The sequence below is a fragment of the Dicentrarchus labrax genome, unplaced genomic scaffold (genome assembly GCF_905237075.1).
Source record: "Dicentrarchus labrax unplaced genomic scaffold, dlabrax2021, whole genome shotgun sequence".
Taxonomy (NCBI): domain Eukaryota; kingdom Metazoa; phylum Chordata; class Actinopteri; family Moronidae; genus Dicentrarchus; species Dicentrarchus labrax.
The window spans coordinates 7,719,307-7,744,392 of record NW_026136712.1 but is presented as its reverse complement, the minus strand read 5'-3'; the positions used below and the strand labels follow the sequence as shown (position 1 = coordinate 7,744,392).

Genomic DNA, 25,086 nt, shown 5'->3' with positions numbered 1-25,086 from the left:
CACACTGCAGTGGCCAATTTATTTTTTTCTTTTTTGGCCCAAACCATGTATGTTTTATGTTAACTCTCCAAAGGTTTTAGTAAGTTTGATTTCTTTCCTTCTAGAAAGTCTGTAGTTTATGTCAATGCAGTATCAATGTACTGGCAGCAACTTAAGGTATATATATGCAATCCATTGCACTGAAAATTATAACACATCCTTAAAAAGTTCCAGCAGGGAGAGTTTTTAGGATTAGTATATAGTATCATACAATTATGGAGTAACTATGAGAAATAATAATAATAACAAAGAAAACAAATAGTTCACTGTGATGGTTTATTTATTTAAAGCAAGCTGAAGTCAATTCGATTTTAGTACAACTGTCTACACCCAAGAAAACTAACAGCACACTTTGGGAAATGGTCTGCAAATATGGAAAATATGTGTAACAAAACATGCCTGCCCCAAACATTTAAGTGTTTTTAGTATTAACTGATACAGACCTACAAAACCCATGTCTGTGAGTCAGGAAACAGACACACTTGTTAGAGCCAATGCAATGATGCATTTTTCAATCAAAGATCCCAGAGTTTAGAATATGTACAGTGGGTTACCCAGCCTGAAAGAGCTGCTAACATGGAAATGATTGTGTTAGTCTGGAGATTTCTGCAGAGGTTAAAGAAAAGAAACTGAGGGAAAATACTTTTCCTTTTGTTTTTGGCTTTAAAAAGGTCAAAGTTAATTTGATCAGGTGTTCTAAAATGTCATGGAACTCACATTGAACCCAAATGTTAGAGGTACAGGTTTTGAATTACCATTAATGGCAACATAGAGATGTCTTTTAACATTTTAAGCAATTACACTCACTTTCATTCACTTTCTTTCTTTTACTCACTCATTTCTTCCTACGTGCCCTCCTTACCCATTTCTGTCTCTCGGTACAGTTGACAGGACATCCAGATGGATGTCCAGCTGGTTGCAGACAAAATAAATGGCCCCACAACGCAGAGGGGGTCCCTGCGTCAGTTCTCATGGCAATCCTTCAACCTCTCTACTCATCATGGTCTCCCACACGTCTACAAATTTCCCTTTGTCAGCATGCAGCCTATGTTGCGTAAGCCAGAAAATATCTCCCATCAGACAGAACAGGTCATGGGAATCCTAAAATGTTTTATCACAACAACAGCCATTAGACACAGTGGGATGTTTTATGTAGAAATCACTGAAACTCCCATTTCTCAGTCTCCATCCAAGAGTGGCAGTATTATGACAGTGTACTCGGAATTAACACAAGGATTATGGATTTAACAGCAGTGTTGTCACAGACTGTGTAAAAGTTTGTTCCACAGATTTTGGATTTAGTCCATCAGAGAAATGGTATTATTTTATAAAAGATAGATTCTAAATTTGTTTGTTATCTTTGTTTTAAGGTCCATGCAAAGTCTACTCAGGTTTACACAGATTGGAACAAAGCTATCTGAGTGACTTTATGCAAATATTAACGGTAATGAAGTATTCATAAGTATTCATATATTGTAAACTGTGGTGCGTTTTCTCCTTTATATTATGTCTTTACTTTATTTTCTCTACTCAAAATAGGTTAACAAAAACTACAAGACCCAGTTTTTTTTTGGTTTCGTCAAGTTTGCCAGAGAAAACCAGACCACCGAAACCTTTTGCTTTCAAAATAAAACATCTCAATTCACTTTTCAAAAGAAGTCAGAATCAGAGTCAGAAATACTTTATTGATCCCCGGGATCAATAAAGTAAAGTTCTTTAACACATGTTAAAGAATAGAAATAATACTTGTATTACAATATCTAACACAATATACAGAATAGAAATATATGTAAAGGTATAGGCATATAAGTAAAAGTAAAAATAAAAATGGAATTAGAAATAGAGCCTTAGAGATATAATAAGATAATAAGAACCTATATAGAAAGTAAATGTAAACATATTCCACAGTATGTGGTGACAGAAATGAAATAGTAATGAATTTAAGAGTGTGGTGTTGTAGAAGTTATAGATGATTACAAGGAAGGGTTGAATAATTAGAAGAATAGCATAATAAAGTGTATTGCACATTGACTCAGGTATTACACCTTAATCGACTTATTGCACATTAACAGCACCAGTTTAATGACTAATGACTCAGAGTTTTGACACTGAGGGAGGAGGTGTACAATTTGATGGCCACAGGCAGGAATGACTTCCTGAGCCGCTCTGTGAATGCATCTCTGAGTCTCGCACTGAAGAACTCCTTCATCATTTTCTGAAACAATAATATATTTTTTGTAAGTTCCATACCTAATGGGGGTTAGGTTTTCTACAGAAATAGCGCACATAACAAAGGTACAGCCTGTTTAAATATCTATAGATTCATGAATTTACATTGATGTTGAGGGTTGGCAGCAATGGCGCGAACATAGCTTTTATTTTGACAATACCTCTCGGATGTCCCACGTCTTATTTCTGCAGCTTCCCGTGGCTGATCTCTGAGTTTGTGGGCGTCTGGGGCGGAGCGTGCTCGGTTGGTAACGGAGAGACAAAGCCGAGGCAACAGCGGACACGGACGGACGCCCTCGCTCGTCTTCACTTCGTGTCTAACGCTTGTTTCCAAATGGCAACGACAGCGGACGACCTGCGGGAACCGGCGGACGTCGCTGCGCTGTCGCCGCACCACGACTGCCGCCACCACAACAGCAACAACAACAACAACAATAACAACAACAACAAAGACAGCGAGGCGGGCGAGAGCGCGACCTCCGCCACCGCCAGCGCGACGGAACCCGGCGGGACGGCGTCGCAGAGCATCGGTAACGGCTCAGTCATCAACCCGACCGGCGGGAATAACGGGAAGTGGGTCCGGCTGAACGTCGGTGGCACGGTGTTCCTCACGACGCGGCAGACCCTCCTCAAGGAGCAAACTTCGTTCCTGTACCGGCTGTGCCAACAGCAAGACCTGCACTCAGACACGGTGAGTCCGGTTCCCGGTGAACGTTACTTCACAACGAGCGAAAAATAAACATCACTTCGTTGTAACGTAAAGGCTTGGTATGTGTATGTGGCACTTAGCTAACGTTAGTAGTAACGTTAGTCAGCTAAGTTAACGTAGACCTTCTTCAACACGATTGACTTTGGAAACGCTTCAGTGTTTCTAAGTTAAAGTTTTGTTATGACATTTATTATTTTCTCTTAATTAGCCTTAATAGTCTTAATATTCCTCTCTCTCACACACACACACACACACACACACACACACACACACACACACAGCGACATTAAAGAGTAACTGGTGAAAAACCACGATAACATTTTCTAACATTCCTGTAGTGACTCATGTCGCCCTCAGTGGTGAGTGTACATTGGTGTGTCTTTCACCCCGTCATAACGTTGTTATACCCTGACAGATGGTTAAGGTTTACCAGTTTGGTTGAAGCAGGAGACATGCATTGGTTTTAATCCCCACAGAATATATGATGGTGGTTTACATAGCGGAGGTATGAAAGCTGGATTTACTCCAACCTGACTACAGGGTTTGGCTAAAATATGTGTGCAGGTCTTGGCTTGAAGTAAAGCCTGCTGTTGGCCTTGCTGATAGAAAATCAGTAATATACCAACTAGAGACTGCATCGTTAAATAATTGTTGAATTGTGCACTACTTTTGTCTCCTGAGGTATCACAGTAGCCTTAAATGGACCAACTATATAACTGTGTTATGTGTGTGCAGTTCCCAGAACCTATTACTACAACTCTGTTCTGGCCCGGAAATGTTGTCTTATTACCAGCTGATGTACTGTATATGAGCAGTATAGCAGTGTATGTGTGCCTTAGCATCGTTTTGTGGTGTGAATGTAGCTTGGGTCAGATGGATGAACACGTGCCTCCTCTTCTGCAGGGAGCTGCACAGTCAGTAGCTGTACAGCTGGCATCTTATGGAGAGAGAGAGAGAGAGAGAGAGAGAGAGAGAGAGATGTATTGTGTGTCTTCCAGTCACATGTAGACTGAACACACTGTAAGGGCTGGCTGTAAAGTCTCATGAATGATGCAGATTTCTATTATCTTGCAGCCTTTGATATGCTTGTGTGTGTGTGTGACAGAGAGAGAAGGGGGTATAGGTCTTCCTTTCAGCCTGCAGTCTACTGTAAGTTGACGTGTTTTTTGCTCTCAGGTAAATATTATACAGCAGTATCAATTTATATGGATTGTTTTGTACCATATTATGCCTTTCATAGCTGACAATGGCAAAAATGTACTAGTCAAATGTAAACATTTCTGGCTTTCTCACACTTTTACAATAGTAAACTGAATATAGGACATCTGAAGACGTCACCACGAGCATTGGGATCACTGCTTGCTGATATTTTATAGATTTAAAAGGCGAGAAATTAATTGTTGGATTAGTCGATCATAAAATGATAATTAATTGCAGTCCTAGTCAAGTCATTTATATTTATATAGCCCAGCATTAGAAATCACACATTTTCTGCACAGCATATGACACCCTCTGTCCTTTGACCTTGATTCGGATAAGGAAGAACTCCAAGAAGAAACTTAAACAAGGGAAAAATCTAAGAAACGACAGAGCAAGAGAGGAGGGGATGCCTCTTTTGATAACCAATTCAAGAACTTATGGATATAACAGAATGTCTTTTCACTTTAAATGGAATATATAAAGATAAAGATTAAAAGATAATTTGTCACATTTCTGCAAAACGCCATTACTGCTGTAAAACACTGCTGTTCATTGATTTACAGCATCGCCCATAATGGTCTAAATACTACTGAACCACAGTACAAACGGCTGGAAGAATATCTGACAGTGAAAAAATGTATATAATCACAAAATATACATTGTCTTTTCGCCAAAAGACTTATCAGCCCATGTTAACTGTCAACACCGTGTGGTTAAGTTGTGTTGTTCAGTGGAGGGTCTCAAACATTGTCACATGTCTATGGGTTGCAGAAGAGCAGGTCTTCCTACAGCTAAAATGACTACGCCAAAAAACAACCACCAAAATTGGAGCTGGGAGGTTTTTACCCAGCAGCAGTGATGACTGTTCCCCTGCTGCACCACTCGGCTCTGTGGAAAGAATATTCCCATGTGACCTTCAGCCGCGACCTGTCAAGAGCTCCCTCTGCACTGCCTTAAGACACACAGTCACACACCAAATCTCTCACATAGGCACAAACACACACCTACATCTCTTTCTTTATTTCCTTCCCTCAATGCCGCTCTTTCGTCATCGTCCTGTCCTCTGCTCATCCTCGTACTCAGAAGCTGACTCACTGTAAATGCTTATCGCACGTTTGTCCTTTCTCGTCTGCATCTTTTATTGCGGCTCTTTATCACTAACTATTAAATCTCGAGAGACGTGGTGCTGAGCTGTAGGCGAGTCTCTGAATCCTCTGTGAGGTGTGACCTATGAACATGATGGTTGGGAAGTGCAGAGCTGCTTTTTGTCAGGCATCTAACACGGCCATCTGTGTCAGTATTTAGTGTATGTACATTAATGGATTCCACACAAGAGAAAGACTTACCAGAGAGAGACATGTTTCAGTTTTTTATAAGGGGTTTGTTGAGTTGGTAGTAAAGATATGTATCCTCTGTTTTTAGGATCCTTCGCATTGTACCCAGAGATTCAGATTTTTAAGTCGAGAATGAAACACCGGTCACAGGAGGATTAAGAATTTTACAGATCAAGAATATATTTGCAGCTGAGGTCGTCAGATATATGCAGAGCTGCAGTCCAGTAGCCAAAGGAAAATGTCATTTGGTTAGATAGTCACATGCTTCTAATTAATTCTGTTGCAAGTCACAAGAATAATTACAGTAGAAATGTGAAATCACAAGGAAAAGGTTTTTAAAATTAGTTTTTATTCAGCGGTTTTACCCTCAGAAGCTTCATGGTGAATGCAAACAATGTTTCTTTGAATCAGTAACACCCACTGATTTTGACAGCTGGGAATCCACACAAGCATGAATGATACAACAGATTGGATGCACAGTTAACCGGGGGGAAATATCTCATTCATTAAATTATCATTTTCCAAGTTAATTCAGTTTATTCCTCTCAGCTTGTCAAACTAGCAAAGATGTATACATAACACATGAAAGTTACAGTACAAGCTATGTTGAGCCATATCATAACATCAGCTGACTACAAACATCAGACCACTGCAGATAGCTCTGTAATGGTGCCTACATAACAATAATGGTGCAAGAACGGCAGATCACTCTGCAGATGATATTGCTCAGTTTTTTCTTCAGTGCTTTATAGCAGAAGTGGGTCACCTTGCCTTAAATAAAGACCACCTCCACTAAAATCCTAAAAAGTGAATACACAAAAAAAGAAAAAGAGCTATTGTTGCTTTTGTTCAGGCCGTCATCTATTAACTAAATGAATCAAGAGACCAGATGAATCAGGATCTGGGTGGCACACCACATCTGCTAAACAATTTACAGAACCAACCCTGTTAATGACTTCTTGCAATGTTTCCTTGTACTATTATGGATAGAGCCGTGTATTGGGAAGAACCTGGTGATACGATGCATATCACCATAGAGAAAAGAAGAAGAGTAGTGGGATCTGCCTTTTATTTATCACAGTCCCTGTAACATCCAACATCATAGCCCTGCTATCTAACACTTGGGGGTTTAAACACAAGTAGTGTTGAGAGTGTTTTTGAGAATTGATACAATAACACAAAACAAAATATCATGATACTGAAGTGTATCTGTATTTTCTCATGGAATAAATCAACTAAAAACAATGCAAAATGGTGTCTCTGAAGGGGCTCAGTGAGCCAGCATAGTGTTTTTCCCAGCAGACACCAGGCTGAAACCAGCCTCTGCTCGGGTTGTTTAGTACACAGAGAAGCAGTTCAGCCTGTGTGTTTTCGTGTCTCGCTCAGTGGAGAAGCTGATTTTTATCCGTGCTGGAGTCCCCCTCTAATCCGCTGACGTTAGCGCGTTCTTGCTCAGGGGTTCTTGGCTGTTTTTAAACCCACATACACACAGGCTGTCTGGCTGTGTGTGCCCGTTTTAATGAGATTACCAGAACCTCAGCTACCCTGCCCCCACACCAAACCAAACCCAGAGCTATCTTCCGTTAATACAACCCAAGCTGACCTCAAGCCATCCCAAGCCAATTACGTTTGGCTGAGATTCAGCTCTGATGATGCTAGATGATGTTAGCTAAACAGGTGTAATAAGGCGGCCAGTTGCAGACTATAACTACGTAATCGTATTACCACAGATTTGTGATTATCAATGGTTTAATTCAAATTAAGTACCAGGGGGATAACACAAGTGAGTTTTGATGGCCTGATGCTGTAATGTGGGTTATCTGTACACATTTCATTTTGTTTAAAACTCTGTGGGAGTCTTGGTCCCATCTCACAGTGTCAGCATGGATTCCACCACATGCCTGGACTCACTTCATCACTTTATCTGTGCACTGAGATGTCGAACATGAGGCGTTGGCAGGGACTAGAAAACATGAAGAATAATGCTAGGGCTTTTCTTGGAATAAACTGTTGAGAGTTGTGTGGACCTGTCCCATGTCTACCATCAGAATATCCCCAAACCTTTCTTATTTATCACTAAGGGTGCTCCGATCAGGGTTTTGAGGCTGCCACAAATCACTGATCACATGGTCTATTTAAAGCCTTACATTTATAGTGTACACACAATGTGTGCCCCACCCTTCCTCTCTCTGCTCCCTTCTCCATTTACAGGCTGTATGTGTCTGCTCCGTTACTTTGTTGGTCAGCAGTAAGTTTTAGAAAGTAAGAAGCACAACTCACGTTTTTAATTTTTCACACGATTCTGTTTTCACAGCAGCAGGTGAGCTGCACATTAATGAGGAGGCTCGTGAAGGACGTTGCCCATTAAAACAAAATTATTGCTTTACCTGCTCCATTGCTAAACATCCACCAGATAACGTCTCTCACTCTGTTGCTCTGTAAAATGCTAAAACAAGTCTCTGCCTGTTAATATACTGGCGGCCTGCCCAAGTAAATCTATGTGTGTCAAAGACTGAATCACCTTCCTGTGGAATAAAATAAATGCTTTTTAACACGTGGTTGCCATTTTGGAATAGTTTGCAGGGGAAAAACTATATATTTTCACAAGAGATTAAACCTATCTAGATAGACATTGGAGAATTACATGTAAAAGCTCTTTTAAGAACTTACATTTTTTGCTAAGGCAACACCAAGGGAGTGGATGTGGAAGGATGTGGAATTACATGGAAAGCCCATATATGTTGCTGGATTCAAATATTCACTAAGGCAGTATATAATTTCTGCATCTACATCACAATGTATGCATATGTCGTAGTCACAATGCAAGGGCTGCAATGTAATGAGTCAAATAAGACCCATGGTGGTAGAAAAAAGAAGCCATTTTGATAGAAAATGAAATAAAATGTGGCTTGGTTCAATCTATCCAATCTGTTCTGATGAATAAGCCACAGTCTTTACCCCAGATTCCAAGGAACTATGTAAAAAAACACACTATGGCAGAAGCCGGGATGCTCTGAAATACCACCATGCACTTTTTTTCTAAAGGTTTCCATGCCAGAACAACAGTAACTGTAAGAAAAGCTGGATTAATCAATGAGTATTGACTACATGAGACTGACTGGGTAGGTGTCATGTTGAATCAACCAGAAAATTGGAACGACTGCCCTAGTTTCTCTTAAATACTGTATGTAAGTTATTTCCACATGGTGCTACAGGAGCTACATGTGTCATACATGCAGGTATGTTTAAACAATGCCACAATGGATAATGTAATGTTGTGGGTGGGTTTGGTTTTTTTTGTTTGTTTTTCCTTCAGTATCCTTCAGCCCTAATGTTTACACATACTCGAGCAAGCAGCAGTATGCAGTCAGGCGTGTGTGTGCGTGTTTTGAGAAGTGAACAAGGCTTTTGTTCGGCTATTGGTGTTACTGTAGCCTGTGGGATGTACTTACCTCTACAGGGAGATGTTGTGGAGTCACAACCTATTTCCCTGAACAAATGTTCTATGAAACATTAACTCACCAACTAGTGTCCCTGTTCTCTCAACAACAGAAAATACTATTTGTGAGTCAATTTACTGCGGCTGCAAAAGGGTCTGTCGTTCCAAACAACTACTAATTCTGTGTGCGTGCGTGCATGTGTGAGAGAGAAAAAATGGGCTCTGACACATTCAGGAAGCTCTTTGCCAGTGTTGTCATGCCCACACTGTCAAGTCAAGTCACGTTGATGAGGCGTCGGTCTGTCCTCTACTGCAGCTCCTCCGATCTTGTGTGTGTGTGTGTGTGTGTGTGTGTGTGTGTGTGTGTGTGTGTGTGTGTTTGCATCTGTCTATGCTCTCTGCTGCAGTCACAGCCCTTCCTCACTCTAATCACAGTGATTTTCAGTGCAAACACACATAATGCTGTGTGTTTCCCTCTTTGGTCTTTATATCCCATCCCTCCACCCTGTCTTTCTCTTTCACTGGCACACACACAAACCCCAGGTGTCTTCATGCTGCGTCTCTATGGCAGTGTCCCTCTATGCTTCTTCAAGTACGTCTAGCTTTTATTTCTAATAAGTTATTTGTCATATTGTTCTTCCCACCATTTTTGTTTGTCTTTTTCTCCACTAATCCGTCCTACATTTAGCCACATCTCCATCCTACAGGCTACTTAACAGTCTGTCCAGTTGTGTATGTAGGTCTCCTTCTTTATTGCATTTGTTTCATGTCTCACATTGGGAACGGCTCATCAGAAACTGCTGTCACGCTACGACAGCAAAGATTGACTGGACTTTAAGAGATGAGTGTCAGGAACAAAGCGATACTCCTCATATAAATTGGGTTGACAACACACCATCATTCAAAACTGTCTTCTTGCTGCTAGCAGAATGTCCCTATTCTACAGACTGTCAGTCTGACTGTTTATTTCTTTTGGGATTACTTCTTTTACTAGTCTGTCATATTGGAAATGATGGGTTAGAGCTCATCATAATAGACAACGATGTAGCAAGCAGAATCTGCACTGTGGGATGAGCTGTGTATTATGAGCAGTCATTGCCTCTGGGGTTGCGCCAGATATTTGTAAATCCATTATTACGTTTTTCCATGAAGTCCTTCCATAGTTTTTAGTAGTTCTAAATAGAGGTGGGCGATATATATCGTTTGCGATAATATCGTCATTGTTGTTTTGACGATGTGCCAATTTTCATTATCGAGTATTTAAATTACTTCGCCAAAAATATTGAAACGCACGCGGAAACTCCTCACATCCACTTAAAACATGGTGCAGCAACGCTCTCTACAGCATGGCAGGATTCAGTCACACGACTAGTGGGCCTACGTGATCACATGACGTGATCACATGACCTCTCGCTAGCATCCTCCTTGCAACAGTTTAGCAGCGCGTTGTGATGGTAGAGTGAAAATGCAAGCACCTCCAGTCCCTGAAGCTACCGGTACTTCAGATGATTTAGTGCCGAGACGTGGGTCTACCTCTCTGGCATGGAAATGGTTTGGTTTTGAAAATACTTTTTTAGCGCAGCGCTCAGAGCGCTTCAAGTTGAAATCTGTTCAACTTTTAACACCGCTGGGTGCTTGGAAAAATATACATACATATATACATTTAAGGGAGCCAGTTGAGATTTAAGCTTAAATGCCATTCCTTTATAAATCTAGGCATTGCTTTGTTTTATTTATATATGCATAGATGGGGAAATTTGTGTTTCAGTTAGTATTCATACAGTTAAAAATTAGTTTGACATATCTGATTATGCTAAACTAGTTACTTTATTAGGTAATTTAACAATATGTCATTGGCATAGTGTTTTGTAATTTCAGATACGTAGTGGTATTTTTGTGAAATGTAATTAAAAAACATCCCAGTCTACGATACAATATTTTATGTGTAAAGTCAGATGTGTCAACCATATACTCATAAAGGTCATATATTTGCAAAAGCTAGCAATAGTTTTTGTCAGATTTTTCACGTTTCTCCTACATGCTTAGAACTGAAAGGTGAGGCGAGGGCATTTTAATCTGCTGGTACACCACTAGATGCCACTAAATCCTACACACTGGTTAGCTCAGTTAGCAATGCAACAGTGATACATGGCAGTTACTGGGTTTAAATATTTAGTAACAACTAATTAAAAACTACTTATTTAATAATTAAGTGATGATTAAATCTCCACTTGGTTAACACTGAAGTTATAAAGTTTAAACTTACAAAGAGCTGGTGCAACCGCCTCTAGCTCCATAAGATGGGAGTGGGGGCAGTTCCCCTATAGCTCATTAACACCTCAGAGCCTCACTGCTGCAGCTGTCACCAAGAATGACGACAAAAAGAAATATCATCATATCAATATCATATCATATTTGACTTATGTACCTTCCAGGCTGTTTGACAGGTTGACCTCCTCATAGAAAACACATATGCAGAGAGCAGGGTGAAAGGAGACACTTTTACAGGTCTTGGCCTCAGAGTGACCTAAAAGCCTCTACCTCCATACAGGAAGAGGAATAACACAAGAGAATAACAGACTGTAAGCCACCTTGTTTGTTTACAGTCCAGCTGGACAACTGTACCATTTACCTGGAACTCTCACATCAGGGACAGAAGCTGATTATATTGCTGTTCCAAATAAACAAATTGGGATAAACAACAACCTGAAAGTCCAGTTAAGCCCCTTAAATATTTGTAAAATTCTAATCAGGTCTACCTGCAGCACGAAACACATGACCAAACAGGACCAAGAATGTTAGTGTTAGAGGCAGTTTTTTTGTAGAAATGTTTTGTCCAGATTCAGCCTTTGAGGTTAAGATTAAAATCAAATAATAAAAGGTCCTAACAACATAGTTGGGGTGAGTGGTACTGTATGTGTGAATAAGTAAGGACCTTCTAATAAAAGCGATAACATGCATCTGTACAAGATGCTGCTGCAGGCTAAGGTTGTCCGTTGCTGCTTCTGCAAACAGCAATAAAAAGAATCAGTCATGTGAATGGAGCAGGTTCTCTTTATTGAGCCGAACATTTTCCTCTCATTCTTTGACTCTGTGTATATTTGTCTTTTCACATACCCCGGCCAAAAATATTACTGTGCATGCCACCAGCCAAATGTTAGCTGGTTAAAGCTGTACAAGGCCACCCTTCGGTGGCTCTTTTTTTTCAAGAGGAGAAAATTGTTTGAAAGACGTCATTATCGTGTAACTTTTCTTACATTTCTTATGGCCTGTTCTATCTTTAAATGTGCAGTTGGTGTCAACTGGTGAGAAGAGTTTGTGAATTCTTGGACTTGTTAGCATGTAGTTAGTCTAGTCTGGTTTTCAACTTAAGAACCAAAATGTGACTTTGTCTGTGTCCTAGCTTCTGTCTTCAAGGCTGTCCTGCGTGCTTGTCTCTCTACAGAGACCATTGAACTGTGTGTTAATGACACATTTTCAGCAGATGCTGTTCTTTAACTTCCCCTTTCACACACTTCCCAACAATTCAGCACTTTTCTCCCTCTGTATCCTGTATGTTTTTGTATAGATTTCTTCAGCAGTGGCTATTTTGTGAATTCAGCTCTAAATGGGGGCTCTGCTTCAAGTGATCATCACGAGGAAGAGCAGGGGGAGGGTGTGTGTGTGTTGGAGGGGCAGTAGTCATGACATAACAGCCAGGCAAGCTTGGCAGAAGTAGCCTGGAGGTGGGAGAGAAGCAGGCTGTCGACACACGTGTGATAACAAAGTCACCAACAACTAGGAGGATCTGGAGTACCAGCAAGCACTAACTTCTGTGTCCAGCTGCAAAAAGCTATTGCTGTGGCATGAGGGTCTCAAGGGAAACACAAATAACAATGTTGTATTTGAAACAGGAAGCAACAGGGTTTTAGAGAAACAGAACTTCTTATAATAAAAGCTGAAACATTACTCTTCTATCTGACTACCTGTTGTTACATTACCTTTGTAGAAACAGAAATATTGTTAATATTTCATAAATAAACAGAACCTCCAATCTTTGGGGGGCTTTTATTTTGGAGACCTCTGCAATGCATCTTGCATACGTACATCCGATCTGGGCCGCCAGTACTGCAAGATCAAAATAGCAAACCAGGATGTTATTCTCCAGTATGTGAGCTTTTGGGTTTAAAAATACTCACATTACAGAAGAGATCCATTGCTTGAGGAAGGAAAATTAAAGTAGTCAAATTTATATCCTGATTATAAATACATGAAAAAGTAGTCCATTAAAAAAGTTATGCTGAGCACTTTGACAGCTTAGAATAGAATAGCATTGCAGTGAATACCACCCTAGTTTAGGTCAATAAAAACTCTCCATGTTTCATGAATAAAAACACAAGAAAAGAAAATTACTGCAATATTTAAGTACATTGTGTAATGGACAGTGTTTTCTTCTGTCTCTCTCTTATTCCTCCTCTGTAACAGGATGAGACGGGAGCCTATGTGATTGACAGAGACCCTACCTACTTCGGTCCCATCCTCAACTACTTGCGGCACGGCAAACTGGTCTACAACAAGGAGCTGGCTGAAGAAGGTCTCATATGCTTTATCTACTCATATGGGTCCTGTGTGCATGAGTTGTTGTTTTATTTGTTGGTGCAGGTGGAAAAAAGGAAACTATATATACATGTGTTTCTAGTTTGTTGAATGGAATTAGTAAATATTGTTATGGGGGGTAGTTCTGCATTTGTCAGGGTTTTAAATATTGTGGAGTAGAACTCAAGTTTGAAATACTGATTTGATTAAAACATGTCTACATATTTACTCAACTATAACACCTGAACACCACAAGAGGTGTGTGAAAAACAGCTAGAAAGCAAGCAGAGAATACTAAACAAGTAAGCTAAAAGTAATGGAAGGAGTGCTGAGGGGGCTGCAAGTTACAGATTACAACCATTTTAATACAGCTCAGCCTTCCAAGCTGTAGGAGAAACTACAATGGCTGAGAAACTCCAGTAAAATACCCTATCTAGAGCCTGTGTTTGGTTAGTCTTTAATAAAGAGGCCATTCATATTCATGGAAAAACCATGAATGTCTTGCACCATTTAATATGACGTCATTATAGACTGACTTTCTCTCAGCACCCACAACTCCGATTGACTTAAGCTTCTCTGGCTATAAGTAGTAGATAAATGGTTGAAATGGCTAAAAGGAATGTATAAATCGATGGAATTCAATTGTATGAAAAATTACATCCACTTCTATATCAGTAATATTTAAATACTATCCGGTTAAAAATCCATGCACACACACACACACACACACACACATCCACACACACACACACACACACATATATATATGTATTGGTGGTGTTGATTGGGGTTTGGGTTATGTCTAACAACCACTTTGCTACAGTATGCACAGATGAACTGAGTGGTGCCTTTCTTTTGTTTCAAGGTGTCCTGGAGGAGGCTGAGTTTTACAACATCACCCCACTGATCAAACTGATCAAGGAGAGGATTGTGGAGAGGGACTCCAAAGCCACGCAGGTATACACAGACCTTGTCAAAGTGTTTTTATGAACAAATCTACAGAATACAGTATATAGTGTGTATGTAGCTCCAGTGTAACACAGCAGTAATATTAATATTCTTAAAGCATAATGTACTGTACTACATATTTCAACCATTATGTGTAGCTGCACTGCCTTTCAGTCATCTTTTCTTTGTTGGTGATTTCACCCTTCTGTGCTTCTCTAAAGAGAGTACATGCTGTACATCAGGCTTCCCTCTCCTTTCTTCTCTTTTCTTTTCTCAGGATGGTTGCACTTACGCTTACATAATCCCACTGCCCTCCCAAACATACACCCACTTTCCCTGTGTTCTACTGTATTTTACTGGACTGCTAATGTCGGCCTGGGGTGAAACGTGATGAAAAAATATGAAAATAGAAGTGCTGGATGTGTAGCTAGCCCACGACTACGTGATGTATTTCTCTTCGATTTTGCTGTCCACCGCCTCCATATCATGGTGCAAAGGTTTGGTCAAGGCAGATAAATATGTTTGCAAGAAGTGACCTAGGATCAGCTTTGTAAAGGTTCAATGACCAAATGGCATCTGGTCATTATGTGTCTGTGATGTTGTTGTGAGACCTTGTGGATGTGTTGACCTGAGTTTTTGGCCATTTACATTAAGGCAATATAAATGAAATATAAAGTATACACTTTCTTTTTAGTTTAGTTCAGATTATATTTTATCTTTTTTTTTCAATCATTAAAATTATGTTTTTATTTTTGTAAACAACAGCACTGGTACATAATATTTATCACATTACACACTAATATTAATTTAAGGGCAGTACTAGAGTCATAGTAATGGTTTCATTATTGCTACATTATTTTTTTTTCTCCCTTTGAAGATGAAGGTAGCTTCTGTTTCATCCATCTGCTGTCTCCTAAACCCCCTCTTCTCTCTTTCCCCAGCAGGTGCCCCCCAAGCATGTCTACCGAGTGTTGCAGTGCCAAGAGGAGGAGCTGACCCAGATGGTCTCCACGATGTCGGACGGCTGGAAGTTTGAGCAGGTCAGCGTGCGCGCCTGCAGAAAGCCCCGCACCGGACTGCTCTGGACTGTGGGTTGGACTCACGCTGCTGCTGACCCTTCAATCTTGACCCTTGGCCTGACCCCTTGGCCCTGACCTGAGCCCTGCTATCAGCACTCCCAAAATGAGTTTAGGACTCCCAGATTGCATTAGTTCGCTCGATTTATTTACCTTAAGTAGGACTTATCTTGTGTGTCCCTACATGCTTTCACAGATAGTCCCAACGACTCTAATCTTCTCCATCACACTTCTAAATACATAAAGACATCATGCTACCGCTAATCTTCCCTATCTTCAGCCTTTTTATGAAGGATTCAGACCTCAGATATGGCCCATATCCTGTGATGGTGCTAGAGTGGCACCGGATGCGGCCTGGGATAGTCACGGTTTTTCTAAGACGTTTGTCTACAGCTGTTAGACTTGAAAGTTATGTTGAAGAACCATTCTGTTTATCAAAGTCATAGACAATCAAATGTCCACTATGTATTAAATAAGTCTTTGATACTTTTAATAACACAAACGCTGTGTTTACAATGTGATCAAATACCTTACTAACTATGTAACAAACTAACTGTTTTATGCGTCTGTAATAGATGCATCATGATTGGCATGTCTGAGCTAATGCCCATGCATTGATATGACTACCGGCAAGGGACTCATACACTACAAACATTTATTCTGATAAATGCACATTTTTGCCTTAATAATATTCTCTTATTTTTACTTTCTTGGTAAGAGATATTAGGACAGACTGTACTAGAGCTGAAACAATCAGTCGATTAATCATTAAGTCAATCAATAGAAAATTAATTCACTTCAGTTTTGATAATTGATTAATTGATAGTTATTTTTTTAAAGCAAAAAAAAAAAATTCTGGTTCAAACTTTTCAAATGTCAATATTTGCTGTTTTGCTGTTTTCTAAACTGAATACCTGTGGGTTTGGTGGCTGAGAAAACAAGCAATTTAATGTCAACTTGGGCTCTGGGAAATTGTGATTTAAAAAAAAAACAATTTTCTGACACTTTACAGACTTAAGGATTAATCGATTCACTGAGTTGCAGGCTACTAGACTTTAAACAGTGGCACACAAATGTTTAAATCGTTGTAGCTGCAGACCAGTGTTTACTCTCACACTATTGACCGTCTGTTAGAATAAAGCAACCCGCTGCAACATTGTTCACAGTGTGAACACGCAGTACTAATAGGCACAGCAGTATTGATCTTTTCAGTCACCATAATGTCAGTAATAGGGAAAAGTCCTCCTAAGTTGAGAGGCTTTAGTTCATTGATGCCCTCTCCAATAGTGACACTTAGACCTTCAACTCAGAGCTTCATGGAGTCTTAATAGGTCAGCATAGCAATCCCATTTAGACCCCCCTTCCCCACTGCTATGGCACTAAGCTCCACTGCATGCTGCACAGCTATGATTTGCACAGTTTCCTGCAGAAGCTTTGACCCACAGTTGTTTTGCTGTTGCCACACTTAAAAGATACTTTTTGTTGAGTCCACTGCTGAGTGCGTAGCAGCAGGCTGCCCCCACCCCCACCATGCATGACAAGAATCTTTCCTTGCTTTAGTTTGGGATCTCGGCTCTCTCAATTACTTTCTATTTCCTGCTTTTTGTTTTCTCTGCTGTAATCTCTAATTCTTCCTGACACTTGCTTTGCTTCTCTGTCTCTGTCCCTCTCTCCTCTGTATATCTTTCTGTATCTGTGTCCCCGTCTTTTTCTAGATGGTGAACATCGGCTCATCATACAGCTATGGAACAGAAGACCAGGCTGAGTTTCTGTGTGTCGTTTCCAAGGAGCTTCACACTCCTGGATCTGGACTCGGTACGGAGCAGAGCCACAAAACCAAGGTGAATCTTTTGTCTGTTTTTCTCACAAACACACAAATGTATGTTTTAGAGACTCACTGTAGGATCAAGCTGCCAGGCTGTGTCCATGTGTGGTCCTGTCCTTGTTTTGTATGTAAGTTTTGTTGTGGCGTGTGTGAAAGAGAAGGGGGTATCTCCTCTCATTGAAGAGGAAGCGAGTGTGCTTTGATCCTGCACTCTCCGCTAAAAGCTCCAAATGTCACTTGCCTCGAAATGTCATTCACAAAATCATTCACTCCATCATTCACACAGCACTCCCTCTCTTTCCTGCTGTTATCGACCTCTCACTTTGTCTTCCTGTTTATATATAATCTCTTTTCTCCCTCTTTCACATGGATATATAGATATATATCTGTCTCTATATTTACCTCTCAGCTTCTCACTGTCCACTCACTGACACTCATTAGCGTGTTCATTCTTTTTGTCGTTTTCTGTCTTGTTTTTTTTTTTCTTTTCTTTTCTTTTGTGTTTTCCCCTCCGTCCTTCATGCTGAATGAAGCCGGCGGAGATGCAGGAGGAGGAAGCCGCGAAGGATGAGGAGGAGGAGGTGGAGGAGGAGGAGGGAGGGAGAGATACCACACCAAATGAGTGGCTTAGAGAATGAGGGAGTCATGTTTGTTCATCTTTATTCCAAAGAGAGGCGGGAATGGGTGAGGAACTGTTGCGATAGATGTGCTAATGGGTAGACATGGTAGATTTTAGTATGTGTATATATATATATGTGTGTGTGATGTCTACAGAGATCTGGGGTGTTTCATGGCACAGCATTGTGTATGACCTCTAAGCTCTTCCTCTGTTTCAGTGAACCCAGGGCTTAGTGAGAACAGTGTATATTAAACGTACTACAAGGAGTTCTTAACAGGTTATGAAACCGCGTTAGTTTAATACTGATGCCTCTATGTGACCTAGATAAACAAACAAGACTCTCAGCAATAGTTATTCTTAATGCACCACTGGGTCAGATTCCCCTTGAAATCAATCAAACGATGCAGCAGAAACACTACCACTCTTGTCCACTGGGGTCGCCAGAATCAACAAAAAAATTCTTGGTGAGGTTCTAAATATGACAAATAGACAAATGCAAACAGTGGTGAGCACTGACATTTTCTGCAGCTCACATGAGGCTTTAACATTGCTTGTGTTTAACATGTGGCTACGAGAAATGTTTTCTGTGCCAGCAAAATAATTCTGTATAAGATCCAGTACTCTGCTTTTACATTGAGATGCCCACACACAGGGAAGGGAGTAGCATCGCCTTTTTCTTTTTTGCACCCAAAGTTGGCCCACTTAGCGGCATAACTGATGACTGAGCTGAAGTGGGTGCACTTAAATTAATTATCTTGATATTGGGATGTTACAATACTCATTGAAGTATTTTAAAATAATTTAAAGTGTTATTTTAGACATCATTGTAAAAGAGATTTTAGTTATAATTTAAGGTATCACGTGTCCTCCTTTGATCAAAGACGTTGTGATCTAAAACCCCATTTGATAAAACACTTGGCATGCTTGAGGACTTTTGCTAATTGACCGTTGGATGAAAGGGTTTTAATGACCTGCACCAGCTTGTATATGTGTGTAAACATGGACATGCTCAGTCTGGTCTATCAGTGACCCGATACGGCGTTACAGATATTGATCGAACGCTGTGTCTCTATGGGCTCTCATTACCAATGCTGTGACATGAAATATCTCTGACCTTTCAGTGCAGCAGTAGTGTTAGATGTCCTTCCCAGTCTGTGTACATATTGTATATCTCAATGTAGAGTCACAAACAGTTACACCCAACACATAATGGACACATATAAAGACATTCAGACAAACAAAATGGCATAAATGTTACAAGGGCACACATTTTTAAGACATGTTTTTGTTGATGTTTCCAGCCATTATGCATGTCAGTAAAGTCATTTGCTCTCATTCTGTCACCATTTTCATCATCATCACCAACATCAAAGCCAAATCTTAACCTAGATTGTATTAAATGTGTATAGATTTAGATTGCTATGGATTTTGTAAAATCCTAATGTCTGTTTCTTTTATTTCACAGCTTTTCCAGATCCATGGGTCCCGGATGTAGAAATCACAAGAATTTAAGTTATTTTTTTCTAGACTTATTATAACACACTGTACATGGGGTATGTGTGTATGTGTGTGTGTTGCGTCTATGGATCGTCATCAAAACAGATTTGTAGCATTCCTATCCGTTCATTGACAGAAATGCCAGTTAGAAAGATTACCAAATGACCAAAAAGAGAAAAAAAAGCCTAAATCTCAGTCAGTCGCAGCAATATCGTCAAAAGTATTTGTCAGTCAAACTAATTTTATTTGTAGAAATAATCATGTTTGTGTGTGCAAACGTTATATTGCCAAGGGAAGTAGTTGAGCTTAGTAAATTATAACCAAAGATCCAGATTAAAGCCTGCTGATCTAAGGTGCTCAACCAAAACGTGACAGAGAATATAAAATCTGCATGCAGAAAAGACATTGTCTTTGTTAGCCAGTGAGGAGCTGTTGCTGAGTCACAGTGATCTGATAAATGGCGAATGGCGTGCAAGGATCAGTTTACATCCACGTTGTGGATTATTACATTTCCTAATGTTAACACAGATGGCATGGAGGCATTAATCAGTTAGTCAAAAACAACGTAAATAATTCTAAACTTACTATAATCCCAATGATGGATGCAGTTGTTCCCAAAACTGTGTATTTCAGATAATTGGACCAAATGGGTTATCGCTGGTTTGATCTCATAGTATTTGTTGGTTGGCTTTAAATTGACAGATAGAAACAGACAGACAAGGGCATTTGGTGTGGGATAGATATCCTATTTTTTACTGGTCATGTTACAGAGGTTTCATCTGACCACAGCAAGACTGTCAGACCGAAACAGTCACTGTCCAACAGAGCTCAAAACATGAGCAGCCAGCGCACACACACTGCTCTACATTTCCCCCTGCACCAACACCCTGTTGTGTGTTGATACACACCTGCACCACCTCGTGCCGGTGCATCCTCAGCAGCAGCGTCGTCTCAGTCTGTCGCCCTGGCTGGGATCCAGAGCCAGCTTTGGCCCCAGCTGACAGAGTGCTGTTGGTGTGAGTTAGGAAAGGCTTTAACAGAGAGTCACTGAGAAGGGGGGGGCAAGAGAGAGATCAAAATGAGGAGGAGAGGGTGAGACAGGAGAGCTAGGTGTGTCTCTGTTTGTAATAGTGGTAGTCACACAATGTCCTCTGTCACCACGTTAGTTTATGAAAATAAGGAACAGCACTAAACTAATACTGTAAGATCTGCCGCAGTGCAGGTGTATGATTGAAAAGGGTTTGAAGAAGCAGTTTTTTAAAGAACACATGACTTTTAACAACCTCTGTTGGCAACTTGTAGGAACTGCACCACAGATCAAATTTGTATCCCCTGTGAAAGTATGTGGCACAAACCCTGACACTACTTTGTATAATAAAAAGGAATTGAAATTTTTAGGTGTCATTCCACAAACACACCAAGGTTTTGGCAGTGCATTTACTGGTAAACTCTGGAGGTGTACTTGCTGGAAAATAATGGGTTATACATAACTTAAAAATAACAGGGTGTTTTCTTTATCAGCAGGTAATAAAATGTGTACATACACTTTTAGTCTATAATAGTCCAAAGTCATGTCATAGTTCATCAGACAACACTTAACCACATAAAACATCGAAAATACATTGATATAGAATAGAAACAGAGCAGGATTTAAGGTTAAGGTTAAGCATTTCTTGGAGGCATAAATAACAAAAAATAATTGAGTTCATCCGCAGTGGTAGGAGCCAAACAAAAATAAAAAACAATACAACACAAAAGGGAAAAAAAGGAAGGGTAACCACACTCAGTCATCCAGATCAGCTGGTTATCCCTGTTGACGTTCCGGATTTAAGATAGCTATAGTACCCATATATATAGCATATTTTTTTTATTTTTTTTTTAAAGGCCAATTTCCCTAAAACAGCTGGGCACTGTAGTTTATAGCTAACATTACTCAAACAGGTAAATTGGGAATATGTTCGGGTTTTAGCCACAAATGAAAACACAATTGTGAGGATAAATTCATATTTGGTGTTTGCTATTTTTATGCAAATTGTTGACAAAATAAAAATAAGACATCACTAGACCTATCCTTTCAAGTATGTAATTAAAGCTATCCTGCACTAACCCTAAAAACTGCAGTTGTTTGGTCCTGCCCACTGAGGTACCTCAAGCAGAGAGATTATTTCTGCTTCTAAGATTTCTGCAGCCATATTGAGCGTCGGCTGTCAGCAGCTTATGTCTGCCCCCCTCCCCTGCTGTTTGGCTCCTGACTGACAGCAACATACAATAGGGAAACACACAAATACACTCGGGCTGTTTTATACAGGCAATAAGCAGTGATGAGTTACAACGTGAGACAATCGAGAATTACATCATGGTTGGTGACTTTTTTTGATAAAACTTTGATAATTAAATCTGAAAAAAATCTGTGGATACAATGTGTGTGTGTGTGTGTGTGTGTGTGTGTGTGTGTGCGTGCATAAAATGTGTCTCTTCCATTTCAAGTGTGAAACAGAAACAGATATCCTGGACCTTTTTAAGGTTTATTGCAATATCTTATTAGCTGGATTAGCTGAACACAATAAATGTTAGATTAGTAATGAAACAGTTACTCATCGTGCTTCTGATAATCATAACAGTGATGTTAGCAGGAGGGAGAAGACTGAAAGAGACACAGTTATGTTTATTGTTTTGTCACTTCAGCTTTTTCTCGTGGCTCTTTTTACCTTGGATCATTCGGTGCCTTGAGTTCAAGCAGCAAAACCGACGCGTCGAAAGACAGACACGTCAAAATGGTCATAGGTGTTATTAACATGCATTTTTTAAAATAGCTGTATGAATATGTTAGTCGATAAATGGGTAGTTTATATTCTCACTGAGAGTCCAGGTTTAGTATCTGTGTAATATTCCAGAATTTTATTTTTCTTAAGATGTTTAAGTCGAGACAAAGAAAGTACAAAGCTGCACGTGTGAGCTGAGGCTGTTCCATGCAGCTCTTGTTGAAGGCTTTGTAAAAAGTCATGCCTTTTTTATTTTATTTTTTTGTAAGTTGTAATTTATTCTCAAGGTTTCTTTTTGAATGTTACACAGTAAAAAGAATTGGGCTTCGATTTCTTTTGGGGGGGGATTTTTGCTTTTTATTTTCTACTTGACGACTAGCTTTTATTTTTGACTAACCTGATTATCTTCAGCAGTATAAAGAAATATATCCATCAGGTTTACTAAATATGCTAGTTCTTATTCTTAGTTCACATAAATGCTGTTGAACAGACATTTCCCCACAAATAGACTTTAGTTTTCCTCTTCAATGAAAATGTGTTAATATTAGGTCAGTTTTATAAAGCTCCACTTGCATGTCCAGTTACCTTGTTGGGTTTGCTGGATCCACACTTGATTTTCTTTTTATTTGTATACTATTTTTTGAATTGTTTCTGCTGTACAGTAGTGTGTTTTTCCATAGTATTTGACGTGTAAAAGTCTACATAGCAGTCCTCTTTCATTATTCTGTGCAAAAAACAAATCTGCCAGGCAGCTGTGGATAGAAAACTGTTTTTATCTGATGCTGGAGTTTCTTTCTTCTGCTGTCCGTACAGCCTCACTGTCTGTATACATTAAACTACGTGACACATGCATTGTAACGCCTCAGATGAACCTGTACAGGCTTCAAGAAACGCTCTGTGTTTTGATTTTATTGAACTGTATTCATCAGGACCTGAACAACATACAACATTTTCCACAATGTGACAGAAGGTGAATTGTGTTTTTTTTTTTTTATTTAATGTAAATGAATGTCACCATTCTCAGCAAAAATAAATCTTTGTCCTTTGGTTTAAAATACTGATTTGACAGTCTTGTTTTTTTTGAGGCGGATGTATGTTACAACAATGATATCATGAGTCCACACGTATCTACACTGGTGTTACCTCTGAAATAACAAAGCCAGTTAAACAGTCAACAGTCACAGCCAGTGCAGTGGATACCTCCTAAACCATTTCATCTTAATCTCAGTGGTTGAAATGTACAGCCAGAGCTACATTAGAGATGCAATTGGAGTAAAATGCAGCTGTCTCCAGATGTGACATTTGGGTAAAAACAACATAAATGCAAATAAACTAACCAGTACAAGAATAAAAGTACATATACACAAACAGGCCCTGCGTTTATCAAATTGATGAAGTAAAAATCCTTCACCTTTACTGCTACTTACAAGCTTTTTGCTATTTATCAAGTTACTAAAAAAAAAAATGCTCTGAAATTTAACAGACCCCCAAAGTGTCTTAAGGTGGTTTAAGATCCTGTGACAGAGACTAGCTCACATCTGTTTTGGAGTGATTGTACTAAATTATGTCTTTTTTAGATTGTTTACTTCACATGAGAATTGCTGGGAAAACACTGGACATATTGGGGGATTTCACACAAAGAAAATAAACTTAAATAAAAAATGTTTTTGCTAAATAACATCACAGAACAAAAAAAGCATGTTTTTAAAGATTAAATAATATGGCAGATAAAGGTTAAATCCTTGTGTGTGTGATTGGCTTCTGCCCAAAGCAAAGATGTGATTAATCATGTAATAAGAGAAGTGCTCTTAAAAGTTATTCTTATGTAAGTAGGAATAATTCGCTTGATCTATTTTTATGCTACTAATTCATTCCTTCATTGTCCTGCTTCCTGAATCAACAGATGTACCCACAATTTCCTTCCACAAATGTGAAAGATATAACCACTGGGAATAATGGTAATATCTTGCCTCTCATGGTGATGGCCCAGTTTTAGACCAAGCAGTGTATAAAGTACATAGTTAAACAATCAATGATCAATTTAACACAAACAGGTCGTGGCCCTGTTGTCTTCTTATCGTTTCTTGCTGTTGCACTTCAATGGATTCAATAGGGCACAAAGAGAAAGAACAAGGAAGAAAATGATGTCAGCTGCATATCAGAAATGAAAAAGATTGGACAATCACCTTCCCCATCCTTGACCATCTTATTCATTCCTAACTGAGACTTTGAGCTCTTAAAGAAGGCTCTTATTTTGTATTAAGTGTTTCGTAATTTGTAGTATTCAACTGCATCTACCTGCTTTCTCTTACAGAACAATGTAATCAGTCAATTTGTGACGGGGATGTACTCAACAGTAGGTCTGTACTACAGGAAGGTACTGAGGGTGTTATCCACTGTGGCGAGATGCAGGTACTCAGGATGGCCGCTCTCAGACTCCACCTCTGATTCTTGGTCGTTGTGGTCCTCCTTGCTCTGACTCGAGAGCGGCCTCTTCCTCCGGACCGAGCGGCGAGAGCGGCGCTCCAGGCAGGCAAGGATCATGTGGGCGAGGTCCTGCTGCAGCCGCTGGAAGTTCTCCCTGGAAAAGCAGGAAGCAGGTTTAAACCAGTCAGGCTCAATTATCCTGTCAAGCCACAGTAAATGTGCAGTAGAATACCAAACACATGTCCTAGGGTCAAATTTGAAGTTGAAATGTACAAAGCTGATAAAACAAATAAGACACTAACCTAGGATTATTATCTATAATATAGAAATATTACTTTAACAGGACAAATAAGTATAAAAACAAATGAGACAACATCTTAATTAGTAGAACAGAGAGAGATTTTGCT

General features: G+C 39.7%; 2 protein-coding genes across 5 annotated transcripts in view; one reads left to right on the top strand and one right to left on the bottom strand.

Moving 5' to 3' along the window:
• The first annotated feature begins 2,505 nt into the window (after positions 1–2,505).
• kctd17 (potassium channel tetramerization domain containing 17) lies at positions 2,506–23,309 on the top strand. 4 transcript variants are annotated; one of them, XM_051417269.1, is made up of 7 exons: positions 2,506–2,959; positions 13,415–13,523; positions 14,391–14,482; positions 15,415–15,561; positions 17,265–17,390; positions 17,908–18,058; positions 19,459–23,309. In XM_051417269.1, the coding sequence occupies exons 1-6, from the start codon at positions 2,603–2,605 to the stop codon at positions 18,010–18,012; spliced, it is 936 nt and encodes a 311-aa protein (XP_051273229.1). In that variant the 5' UTR covers positions 2,506–2,602; the 3' UTR covers positions 18,013–18,058; positions 19,459–23,309. The 4 variants fall into 4 exon arrangements, with proteins under 4 accessions (XP_051273229.1, XP_051273228.1, XP_051273226.1 ...); XM_051417268.1 differs by having other exon boundaries at positions 2,519–2,959; positions 15,418–15,513; XM_051417266.1 differs by having other exon boundaries at positions 2,519–2,959; positions 15,418–15,561.
• The window catches only part of gucy2cb (guanylate cyclase 2Cb), a 16,117-nt gene continuing 14,170 nt past the window's right edge, over positions 23,140–25,086 (bottom strand). The window contains exon 27 of the mRNA XM_051417264.1: positions 23,140–24,833. Coding sequence (XP_051273224.1) covers positions 24,620–24,833 — 214 coding nt within the window. The 3' untranslated portion in view covers positions 23,140–24,619. The remainder of the gene's footprint in view (positions 24,834–25,086) is intronic.